General features: G+C 34.2%; 1 protein-coding gene across 2 annotated transcripts; it reads right to left on the bottom strand.

Moving 5' to 3' along the window:
- Positions 1–2,648: 2,648 nt before the first annotated feature.
- LOC132606640 (uncharacterized) lies at positions 2,649–8,948 on the bottom strand. Of its 2 annotated transcripts, XM_060320217.1 has the most exons (6): positions 8,654–8,948; positions 8,252–8,338; positions 4,579–6,978; positions 4,354–4,508; positions 3,122–3,514; positions 2,649–3,034 (listed from the first exon to the last, which is right to left on the bottom strand). In XM_060320217.1, exons 3-4 carry the CDS (start codon positions 5,777–5,779, stop codon positions 4,468–4,470), a joined length of 1,242 nt encoding a protein of 413 aa, XP_060176200.1. In that variant the 5' UTR covers positions 5,780–6,978; positions 8,252–8,338; positions 8,654–8,948; the 3' UTR covers positions 2,649–3,034; positions 3,122–3,514; positions 4,354–4,467. The 2 variants fall into 2 exon arrangements, with proteins under 2 accessions (XP_060176200.1, XP_060176199.1); XM_060320216.1 differs by having other exon boundaries at positions 3,598–4,508; positions 8,252–8,948.
- Between the last annotated feature and the right edge of the window lie 4,432 nt (positions 8,949–13,380).

Consider the following 13,380-nt stretch of genomic DNA (forward strand, 5'->3'; position numbering starts at 1 on the left):
TCAAAAGCGAAGTCTATTTTTTTAACGGAAAAGTGTCAAATTGACCCCTCTACTTTAATATATTATATTACATATATCTTTTGTTTATACTCTGTGGCTAAAATTATACCCTACCGTTAAAGAAAGTTTTCAAATTTACCCTCAGTTTAAGGGATTCCTCTAAATTCTCTCTTTCAATTACCCAGTTTCACTTGATTACCTATTAATCCGTGACTCGTACCCTGTTGCCCGCATAATTAATTCATAATCCTTTGTATTTACTTTATTTCTTGACCATAAATTTTTGGACAGTAAATAAAAAGTAGAATAATATTAATAATTATATATTGAAAATAAGTAAGACACAGTCATGGTGGTGTTGATGGTGAAAATGAGGAGGAGGTGTGTCAGTGGTGGAAAAAGAAGTGGAGGGGATGGGGTAAAATGGGTTGAGACGATGACGTGACATGTCACGTCGTGTTCACCTCGTTAGGCCTCCACCTTTCGATAGCCCTAGCAGAGGAAGAATATCTTTAAACCAATCAGATAACCGCGATGTATTTTTGTACTGATAATATAATGAAAGATAAAAATCGATCCTCTTCACGTAGTAGAAGAACAATTTTCCCTTGCATCATTGTGACCTAGATCTACAAATCCCTCAAAATTACTAAATATTCAATCTTCATCCTCATGCAAACTCAAAGAAAAAAGAGAGCAGACAAGCCCATGAAAACCTTAAAGGATAAAACCCGATTTTAATATGAAAAAGGGTTGTTAATTATGGCTTCTTGCAATTTGAATAGAATATGGATAGCGCATTACAAGTCACGTGTTAAAGCGTTGATTCTCTAAAGGCACAATTTGGACATGATTTAAAATGTAAAACTTACACAAATAGCTACCTTTTTATAGGTTCTAACAATTTATAGATACAAGTTGCAAAATTACAATTCGTAATTGCTTTTGTTGTATTTCTGGTCATTTTCGCGTTTTCGAAATACAAGGAAATACAACAAAATAAAAAATCGTTGTTGAGTAAAAAACGGTTGTATTTAAGGAAATAAATATCTTCGCGTTTTCGAAATACAACGAAATACAAAATCGTTGTTGAGTAAAAAACGGTTGTATTTAAGGAAATAAATATCTTCTTTCAATTTAAATGGTAATTAGTATTAATGCTTCCATGTATCACGCAAAGCGTATGAGATTCCACAACATCACTGAAATATACTGAAATTAGATAAAACACAGTGAAATACACATAATCAATGGCAAAAATAATACACTGAAATATATTGAAAATTAAATATATTGTTTGCTAATACACAAAAATACACTGAAATATACTGAAACATTTTATCAAACACTTGATGGGCATAAAGCTCCACAACTCTCATCAATGGTGTTTCTACACCAACAACCTACTCTCTTGCTCCTAGATGATGCTACAATATCATATTGTTATAATCAATATTATTCTTCATCACTTATAATATAAAGGTCAAACCCATCGACATACATCTATGGTCATCCACTTCTTTCACTTGAGCACCTAAAGTGGATCTTGTTTCATTTAAACACCTCAAGTGGGCAATACCTATTCCAGTTAGACACTTTTTGCACCGTTGGCATGTCGCGTGTTATCAGTCAAAAACACGCGCGTGTAAAGTTTTTTTTTAATCCTATGTGCAGCCAACGGTATTATTACTTCCCCTTTTATATATCATCTTCTCCACTTCAAATTAAAATCGAATTTAGCCCTAATTTTAGCCCCTTTTCAAGATCCGATTTTTCCCTCAAATTCAAGCTAATATTTTCTGCTTCTTCTCGTTCGTTCTTCAATTGCTGTTACTATTATGTCGAGCTTATCCGACTCTTTCATGGAGTTTTTTTATGAACATGCCCGATATTGTAGATGTGGTAATGAAGCATTATTGAAGACTTCTTGGATCCAATTAAACCCAGGTCGCAGATTTTTATGTTGTAAAATATCAAAGGTAAACTTATATCTTCATTCATTCCTTATTTAATTATTTATTAGATGATTAATTGCTGGGTTGAAAATTGGTTTTGTAGAAAATGGGTGGTTGTGATTATTTCTTTTGGATTGAAGATAGGCACCCTGCGCAAGCAAATAGGGTGATGTGGGGTTTGTTGAAGAAAGTGAAGGCTTTTAAGGAGAAAAGAATTCGAGCAAGAAATATGCTCATTGTTGCTGCCATTGTTGTTGGTTTTGTGATGCTCGGGATATGGAAAATCAAGCCAAATTGTTAAATGGAGCAGTACAATATGTGCTCCTTAAGTACTTGTCTTTTGCTAAGTTCTGTAGTTGTAATATTGTTAGGATTGTTAGAATGCAATTTGGTTACTGCATTGTTGTGACAATTTTGTATTTTGGCATGACTGAACTTTGGCCAACAGTCACTCATGTAAACCAGCATTTTGAATGAAATGAAATGTTGTTTTGTCTATACTGTATTTGCCAACAATGCTCTGTTTTGAGCTCACACAATTGCATAAAATCTGGCATGCTTCCAATAAGTCAACATTATGCTATATATTATTGCCAACCACAGGTAGGTCAACGTTATTCAACACCAACAGCAGCTATAATTACATTAGCAGAACTGTTTAAACGCCAACAACAGGTATATAATGGGCACAAAGTAAGCCCAAATAGTAGCTAATATATTAACATGCTCAAGAATGAGCTCAAAGTTAGCATACAAGTAGCCAAAAGCAAACATTAAAATATTGCAAATTGTTTACTGGTACATACAAGTAGCAGATTGCCAAAATAACCATCCAAAAAAAGAAATTGTTTGGTGCCATATTACATTACCAATTAAGTACTACATCCTATCCTAATACTGCCAATTCTTCTTCTTCTTCTTCTTCTTCTTCTTGTTTGCCATCTGCTTCAATTGGGGGCCAGTGACAGGTGCCTTGTTTTTCCATCTCAATCCTATAGCTTTATAACCAAGGTCTATGCATGTTGGACTTGCATCCTTGTAAGCTGAACCGGTTTCTAGAATCCTTTGGCTTGATGTTCCTGGATGCATTTTAGCAGAAAAATGAAGCATAGTCAGTTTTGTTAGATGTAGTTGTGTTTTAGAGACCAAAGTTAGAATTGACGTACATTTAGTATTTGAGTTCCACTTGTACTTGTGTATATGCCAAATCCAACATCAGCTGCCCTCTTGTGTTCCCTACTTGCAGGTTCCTCTCGAGTTGCAACCTTGGCTCTCTTCTGTCCAGCAACTTGTCTTCTTCTAGGAGGTAGTTGACTTGTTATTCCTCTTGTAATAGGAATACTTGTATCTGTAGGTGGGGCAGTCTGGCTTGAGCTTCTAACTCTTTTTGATTGATTCACCCTCCTAACTCTAGGTGTATCATCACAAACTGCTGCTGAAGGTGTAGGCTGGCTTAAGCTTGTAGGTGCAGTTTGCCTTGGCCTTTTTGGTGCAGCTTGCCTTGAAGACTGACCAGGGTCTTGTAAACTTTGGTTAGGTGCTTCTGCACCTGGCACAACCTGCATATTTAAAGGCAGTAACCAACTTAAAAACCCAAAACACATGATAAACAAGTTAACCAACTCAAAGAAAACTATTTTACCTTGCAATATTTCTTGTTATGTCCTTGTTAATGACACTTTGAACACGTTATTTTCCCCCCTTTTCTGGACACCTTTTCATACCTCATCTTTTTTGGTTCATCTTTGCCTTTTGTTCTTTTCTTTTTCGGCCTGCCAGGCATTGGTTTAGGTGCAGGAGGCTCAATCTTTGGATTGTTTGTTTCAGGCCACATCTTCTTATTTGGAATTGGTTAGATGAAATGACTATATGCCTTTAAGAATGTATCCTTCCTATACCAATGCTCCACAAAGTGTTCAGGCTCTAGTTTTATGTGGTAGTATGCACAAACAACATGTTGGCATGGAATTCCTCTCAGTTGCCAAGTTCTACAACTACAACTCTTAGTACTCATGTTAACTGTATGCTTATACTCACCCTCTCCAATCTCAAATCCAACATCAGCATTCCAAAGAACCTTGCAGCCCCTAGCCATTTCCTTATTATCCTCTAAGGTAAGTCTAGCCATAGGTGAAATCTCAGATATCCAAGTGTTGGCAAACTAATCATATCACATTGTCTAGTCATTATCTTTCTCCTAATTTCCTCTAACATAGTTATAATTGATTTGTGTCTACAAGACAAGATACATGAATTGAAGGTCTCACACATGTTATTCTCAACAAAATCACACTTAGAATGCTCTTTAAAGTATGCCCTAACCCATGATTTTTCTAGATAATGCAATAAATCAGCACAAATATCATTACCAAGTTTGCTCATTTTATCAAGCTCTGACCTGAACTTCACTTTAAAACTGGCCTTAGAACATCTCCAAAATTGTTTTCTTCTCTCTTCACCCTTCCATTCTTGATGTCAATTAGACCAGATGTGTCTGGCACATCTCCTACGCTCAGCATTGGGTAACAATTCTTCTACAGCAGCATGAAAACCCTTCAAAGAAAAGAAATTATTAAATAAACACTCAACAGTAAGAAATTAAATAAGTTACTATATACATTACCTTTTGCATGTGCCATCACAGTAAGACCCTCTCTAGTACCCAACTGCAGATCCTCTTTCAAGTAATTAATGAAAAAACTCCAACTATGCTTAGTCTCTGAGTCAACAACTGCCCAGGGGATAGGAAATATCTGATTGTTTCCATTCTTGCCAACTGCTACTAGCAGTTCACCTTTACAAGCACCCTTTAGAAAACACCCATCAAAACGTATTATTTTCCTACAACCTTCCATCCACTCCTTCTTTAATGCATCCAAGCAGACATAGAAGTACACAAACAAATTCTTCCCTGGACAACTTTCTCTATCCATCCTCACCCAAACAGAACTACCAGGATTTGTCTGTTTTATCATATCAGCATAGTCACACAATCTTGCAAACTCTAAATTCCAATCACCTATAGACTCTCTTAGTATCTGCATTTTAGCTCTGTAGCAAATTGTCCTACCAACATAAAGTCCTAACTTATCCCTGCACATGTCTTGTATTTCCCATATTCTCAAAGATGGTTGCTTAATTATATCATCCTTAAATCTAGCAGCAAGCCATTTAGTGTTGCACATTTTGTTCTTGTTAGAAGTTGTACACTTATGTACAGGATGGTAGCTCTTAATCATAAAGTCACCAGAATCTCTATCTATTGCAGCATAACACAACCACTTGCACTGTTTGTTACCTTTACACTTAGCCCTTACTTTACTAGGTTGATTAGGCCTTAACTTAAGAGTAACTTTGTATTCTATTGCATAATCAGCCAATGCTTTCTTAAATACTTTTTCATTTTCAAAAACCATACCAAGCTCAAAAATAACAACTACGTAAGCTGGAGGTATGACCTTTGTGCTCTTCCTTCTTGCTGGTAGATCAACACCCCTTACAGCATCAGCATCTAACTCATCATCACTGTCATCACTACCACAATCTGAATTGTCAATATAATCCTCATCTCCACCTAATCTTCCCACATATCTAGCAGACTTATTTCTACCAATATCTTCAAAGCCTTTATCAATACCAGCGTCACTTAGTGGTATTTCCTCTGTGTTAGTTTTTTTTCTTCTAGGATTGGGGTTCCTTTTACTCCTCTTTTCAGCTCTAAGGTTTCTCAATTCTTCATCAACATCTGAATTATCAAGATCTGGAATATCCGATTCAGAACTACTAAGCAACATCTGATTGATCCCCATTTGTTGCAGCCCCATTCAGAATTGTGGCACCGTCATTCAGATCAATTTTAGCACCATTTAGAACTATTTCACCATCATTCAGATCTGTTTCAGCACCATTCAGATCTGTTTCACCTGTTATACCCCAATTTAATCGGGTCAAAGCGGAGTACAACATATTGGTGATTCCTAATTATTTAACTTAAGGAGTCGCCACCTAATTATTTTTAAAGATGAATTAGGATACCTATTTTAACTAAGTAAATGCTAAAAACTAGCTCCGATTAATGGTCTACTTAATTAATGTGATTCTAGGTAAGGGTTCTTAGTTATCCTAAAGGGAAGGGGTTAAGCATCCTTTAAGATCCGTTAACTACGGTTAACCGGCCAAACTTAGGTTGACTGAACTACATCTTTACTAGGTGTTTTAAAACTTTGAAAATTTTAAATCTAATAAATAAATGTGCAAGACAAAGGTGAATTGACAATGGTAAAAATCGTTAAGACCGTAACCAACAAATTAAGGAAAGGTTCAAGTTGAAAAGTAATTTCAATGCTTGAATTTAAAAGTCTCAAGTCCCAAAATATTTAAAGGTAAATTGGGATATGATTTGAAAAGGTGTTTCAAAGCCTGAAAACGTTGAACTCATAGTTAAACACTTCATCATTTTAAAGGTTTGTTGACTTTGTTTCAGAATAGTGAAAATGCACTCTTACTCATTAAAAGGAAAACCATTTTGTATTAAGGAAACGGATTGCAAATTTTGACCAGTGAATAACGCTTGAATGTTATAAAAATAGATTGTGGTAGAAATAACTAACTTGTTTCAAAAGCCTTGATGAAAAGGATATTGAACTCTAAAAAAAAAAAAAAAAAACAAACAAACAAATACCTTACTAAAAATTAGAGTGGGGATCATGGATGACTAACAAAGACTTCATTTTAATCTCATGTTAAACACTAATCCCAAAATACAAACCCCAAACTTAAGAGAAATCTGAAACGCACAAACAAATTAAAAACCATAAAAGGATTTCGATAAAATGACTGAGGAAAGAAAGAAGCAGGAAGGACGCCATAGGCGGCCCTAAGCTGTTTTTCTTGTTTTCTTGCTAGCTGGTGTGGTTAAAGAATGTGGAGTGTGTCGACTCCATGCAAGGATATGGTGATAGCGTCGAGTCTCATCTTAAGACTCTGTTCTAGGAAAGTCTCGAATTAAGACTCCATTTTCTCCCTGGTGTACATGTAAAAGAAAGGGAAAATAAGGAATAAGTATTGAAGATAGTTATATATTTCAAAAGGCAACATTCGAAGTGCAAGATGCACACGAAGGAAAAATTCATATTCACGCAACAAACTAGGAATTATTAGAGTATCTCCTACATTCTCACATAAGGAAAGAATACGACATATATTTTTTAACTAGACAATACTCGAGGGAACTCCCAAACAAATTCTTAAACCGCAAGCTGAATCTAAGTATAGATAACTCTTATATATTAGGACTTAGAAATGAGCCAGTAGGCATTCATGGACTAGCAAATAATCACCTAGAAATAGATTTCATAATGATAATATTGTTGGAGTAAATCAATTTCTAACTTATGCTCCTAATCATTTTTTCATGCCTTTGGATTAGTTAACAATGGGGTATAACCTATGGATAATGATCAGTCATTTAAAAAAAAAAACAATAAGCTATATACTACTTCATTTTATATAAGAAAACAAAAGAATAGAACCCACGAACATGCTATCAAACATCTCATTCTTTAAATAAAAATAATCTCAAACATGAATAGATGCACCACATTGCAATAGTGATAATTTTTATTTGAAACCTTGGAGAAATGACCTTATAAATACAACAATCGTCTTTTAACAAAGAGAAAGAAATTGTAAACTTAAACGGCTGCGAGTTTTCAACTACATTTAAACTATTTACTAACTACATAAAGACGAACATTAATTATGAGATTCGTAAAGGCCATGGAGCTAAAAATATATGGAGTTTTGAAGCATATATTGAGCTGTGATATTAGTTAAAAGCCTAAACTTTCTAGAATATCAAACAACAGGTTGTCTAGTCCAAAGAAAACACACATTAAGCTTTACTAATTTATTTCAAGTGTCCTGAGTCTAGTAAAAGGGAAACAAGCCAGACGAGCGAGTTCCTATAGCGTGATTCTAATACACAAAGCAACAACCAAGCCACGATTCTCTAAAATTAAATAAGATAGAAACGAAAGGGGGATTTTTGTAGATATATACGACAACTATACTGTTAGCAAACATGATTTTTGCAAAGAATAAGTCTTAGGCCTGAACTTCTAAATCAGATTCATATGTGCTTTAATGGACAAATCAAGAGGAAAAACTATTCTTACAGATTCGTTTCTATAACATCTGGAGCTACAATATAGAGCTATTATCGATTTACATTATGATCTGAAACAAAAAAATCACATTTTTAGATTCAAGAAACAAAATAAGGAAGAGACACTGACCTTTTTTGGATGCAGTGAGCTAGGGCTTTAGGTCACGGATCCACGCTCAAAAGAAGACGAATACGGACACGCTCAGATTAACCAAAGCTTTCAAACAAAAAGATGAAATATAGTAGTTTAGAATGATATGCAACTTTTTTTTCGTTTATAGTGAAAATGTAGTGGCTGTTCAACCCCCCTTCTAGATGAATGCTAAAGGTTCCTATTTATAGCTGCTGCGAGCTAGGGTTCTCCAGGTTGACTTTTGGTGGGATTTTAAAAATATGGACTGCAAACGTTAGAAAATGGCCAAATCTCATAGTGATTTTTTCGGGCAGAGCAAAAATCATATTTCTTTGTTAGAAAAGGAAATCTTAAAGGGGCGATTAGAGGTAAACATAAGTCCAACTTGCTCGAACTCACCAAGGTTTCTCTTGTATTGAAGATTTGATTTCATATGCCCGAAATGGAGAAAGTTTGTTTGAATCGATGATATTTGCCCCTCTTGATACATAAACTTGGAAAAAATCCTTATGAGGTGATGAAATAAGCAGAAAAGCACAAAGCTTTACTCGAATTGAGGGGGGTAAGATCTGGACACGATTCATGAAGGGCTGAATCCTTGACCAAAAATGGGCAAGGTGACAAAAAAAAACTTCTGCCATGGAAAGGACTAGAAAAGAGGCGCATAGTGAGGATACTAGGGTTTACAGATGAATAATGGTTATTTTAGTCACTTAGAATGGTTAAGCTAGGATAGAATGATATTTTTAATTAGCCAGCCAATATGGGGGCAACACGTGGCAGGGACGTGTGGGGGATGTGGGGGGCATGTGAGAGGCGTGCACAGGTGGTGTGTGAGGCGTATATTATTGCCCGTTTGGCGCAGACGTGGCGCTTGCGTGGCATCTACGTGGAAAAGTTGTATGGAATGGGCTCTCCTTTGGGCTATTATTGACCAAATTAGGATCAGATTTTATATGAATTGGGCTAGTATGAAGTCTATTTATCTTGGACTTAATATGCTTTCTTCCTTATATTTATTTGGGCTTCTAAATTAAAATGAAAGACACTCTTTAGTTAATTATATATTAACGTGTGCTAAAATATTACTTAATATAAAAATATATTTATTAGTACTCATATAAAATTACATGATATCGTAATAGTTGTGCGATAACATTTTTAAAGTCTAAAGTAAGTAGTAAAATAAATGTGATGCGTTTTCGCGTAAGATGATAAATAGGAATGTTAAAAGTGATCATGACGATCATAATATTAAGTGATGGCAATATGATGAAAATTAAAATAATAATAATAATAATAATAATAATAATAATAACAATAATAATAGTAGTAATAATAGCCAATGACTATAGTTGAATAATGAAAAACGACGATATTAATAAAAGCTAAATTGTAATAAAATATAATAATTGTTCTTTAGTTATCAAAAATATTATAAGCGAAAGTAAATATTTTGAAAGAAAGGCGGGACAAAATTGGGTGTCAACATCACCCCCATTCAAATTTGTTTCACCCCTATTTGGATCTGTTTCACCCTTATTTGGATCTGTTTCACCCACATTTGGAATTGGAAATATTTCAAACTCCTTTGGAAGTGTTTCAACCTCCTTTGGAAATGTTTCAGCCCCATGTGGAACATTTACATCAGTATTTATACCCCTCCCACCCACACGTGTTGCTCTAGCTTCATCAGTGTCACATGGGTCATTAATACAGTCATCACCCTCTGGCCCTACCAACAAACCAATTGGTTGTGGCGACTCCTCCACCTCATCAATGCCATGGACCACAAACACATCAAACTCATCACCATGTTTTAAGTCATTCACAAGCCCTAGTAATTGTCTATCAGAAGTAAGCTGAAAAAAGGCACTATCATCAACCTTTTTGCAGTAGAATCCAAGGACATTTGTGTACCCAAAATCTTTAGTGTATGCTTCCAACTTAACAAGACTAAAATGGTCTTTATCGATAGCAGCTCCAAAGACCTCTAATTCCTCTTTGTATGTGGGACCCACTACACGGTCTTCCACAATTGTACCCCCATGGTGAAAACAAGTAAGAATATAGTCGTCCATTATATTCCCCAACACCCCACAACAGACAAGCAACAAGGAAATACCCAAAAAAACCCGAACTTTAACACTGAAATCCCAAAATAAACCCTAGTAAACAAAGAAAGTGATAACAACCTGTTTCGTACCAAAAAGACCCTAATTTAAACACAATATAGCATATAAACACGAGAAAATTTCAGTAGAACCTTAACTTTCTCCAATGTTGCAAATGAAGTTGAAAGGAACAAAGTCGAAAGGGTCGATTTTAAGACTAAAACCTGCAAATAAATGAAAATAATACATTATGAGTGATTATTAGCTAAGAATTAAGTGAAAATGGAGAAGATATTGAACGAAATCGACGAAAATTTACCTTGGTTTTCGTGGCAAATCGCCTAATCGTTTGCACCTGAAGTGTGTATATGGAAATGGGTAATTTTGAGCCCTAATTTGGTCTTTAGTTGATTTTCCCGCACGTACAATGATGTGGCCAATTAAAATGAGTTAGCAAATGAGTTGGCACAATTTAATTGAGATGGCAAAATTTAAATGAGCTGGTACAATGTAATTGGTCACTTAATCCACGTAGGAGACGACCGATATACACGCGCTTGGGATTTAAAAAATCTGGTGCAAAAAGTGTCTAACTGGAATAGGTATTGCCCACCTGAGGTGTCTAAATGAAACAAGGTCCACTTTAGGTGCTCAAGTGAAAGAAGTGGACAACCACAGATGTCTGTCGATGGGTTTGGCCTAAGATAAACAACACCACACGATCAGCAAACATAAGAAGGATTTTCCTCTTCTTTCGGCCCATCCATGGAGATTTAGCAAACGAATTGTTATGAATGTAATCACCTGAATCTCCATTAATAGAACTGATAAGCTCCAGGATAACCTTATGCCCAAGAATATCATAAACTTGTCGTTGAACCACTTCAGATGGAACAAGCTCTAAAGTTCTCTTTTTGATAAGGACAACAGTGTCATTGATCTTTTTGTTTTCAAGTTTACTAGTTGATGCCATTAATTAACTCTTTGTATATGAAGTCATATTGGCTGGAAATCATTTCTAATTATGATTTGAAAAAATGGAAGAAAAGATGGAACAATTACCATGTATTTAGGTAGAGAGATAGTAATGCGGCATGTATTTAGGGATTATGGAGCAGCACAGTTAATTAAAAAAAGTGAATAGCTATGAAATGTAAATTTTGAATAATATAGCTACTAAACTTAAATATTAAAAAAGGTAGTTACTATCCATAATTAAGTCTTAGGGGTAACTATGACAAGTAAATTTTACATTTATCATGAGATGAAATCATGTTTGGATATGCAATTTGGATTTCTTAAGTTGTATTTTTTCTTATAGACATAAAAACCCCACAAGTCGTGAAAACTATCAAAACTTTCTTAATTCTTATACAATCTTACCAAATGAGCAAGTCACAATTCAAAACAAAATTAATACGCTAGTAGAAGACCTTTCTAAAAAATACAATATCAATTGATCAAACTTTAGTTCAATAAAAAGGAAAATTTAACATGAATAGTAATGTAACTACTCTTTAACATAATCTTTCCACATGGTACGAACATAAATAACGGTTGGTAGAAATTAATGAGGTTGGTAAATGGTTGGTGAGAGTAATTGTTAAAAATATCTACCAACTTATGAGTCTTTTTTTACAAAATATAAAATTATGGATCAAATTTTATATTTAAATTTTTAGAAATCATGATTTGAAATCTCAAATCATTCAAAACTCATGAGATGAAATCATTAGATGAAATCGTATGTCCAAACGCTGATTTCATCTCATGACATAAAATCACATTTTCAACTCGTTTTTTGTTTGATATTGGTGTGGATTAGTCTGTTTCTTTTGTTTCTCTCCTTCTTTTGCAATGCTTCACATAGCAGAAGATAAATGCCCGGTGCTTCTCATATTTTATATAGTACTCTCATCGTCCTAATTTAAGTGTATTAGTTGACTGGACGCAAAATTTAAGAAATAAAATAAAGTTTTTAAATTTTGTGATCTTAAATTAAAGATGTGTTTAATGTACTAAATGTCTTTTGAATCTTATGGTTTTAAACTTGTCATGTACGATGTTTGAATTGTCAATTTACTAAATTTAGAAAAAAACACTTTTTTCGGACATCCCAAAAGAAAAATAAGACACTTATATTGGGACAGAGGACTAACATGATTATATTTGGGAAAATAACTTTCTTATTATAATTTATAAGAAATTTAATAAGTATGTTGATTTTAATATACTCCTTCCGTCCTTCCTTTTGGTCAATAAAAAAAAGAATGATAAATTTCTACATGTAGTACTCTCTCCGTCTCAAAAAGATTAGCACTTTTTGTTTTGCAGAGTTAAACGAGTTGTTCTTTGACCGTAATTTTTTCATATGTCTTTTAAATATTTTAAATTATTAATTATGGTGACTTATAGTACTTTTTACCTAATTTCCAAATATATAAATTTTATTTCGAAAAATTTGAAGATTTTATGTTCTAACACACGATCAAAATTAGAAAGTTTGACTCTCGAAAAGTGAAAAGTGATAATCTTTTTGGGACTCAGGGATAATAATTTAACTTTAAAAATCTCATTTTACCCTTAATAAAATAATTTTTAGCCACAATTTTTTTGGCTTATTTTAAATCATAAAATTCAAAAACCTTACTTTCTTTTTTAAATTTCATATCCAATCAAACACCTCATATAATTGGGACGGAAGGAATATTATTTCTCATGTATAAAAAATTAGAAATATGCGTCACAATTAATTCAGACAAAAGATGAAGTGTGATTTGACCTGCGTACGTGTTAACTCTTTAGGCAAATATGGACAGAGGACTGAGGAGTGCTAGATGTTTTGTTTTTTAACTTAGATATCATAACTCCACATTGTAGAATCTCAGCCACTTGATGAGCAACCAGTCAAAAAGCTAAAACGAGACTATTCTTTTTCGGCATTAAACAAAACAAAAAACACAAATGTGTGGGAAACAGAAACAAAAGTGACAACCAGGCACTGAACCGCTT

This window comes from Lycium barbarum, chromosome 8 (assembly GCF_019175385.1).
Source record: "Lycium barbarum isolate Lr01 chromosome 8, ASM1917538v2, whole genome shotgun sequence".
In the NCBI taxonomy this organism is placed as follows: domain Eukaryota; kingdom Viridiplantae; phylum Streptophyta; class Magnoliopsida; order Solanales; family Solanaceae; genus Lycium; species Lycium barbarum.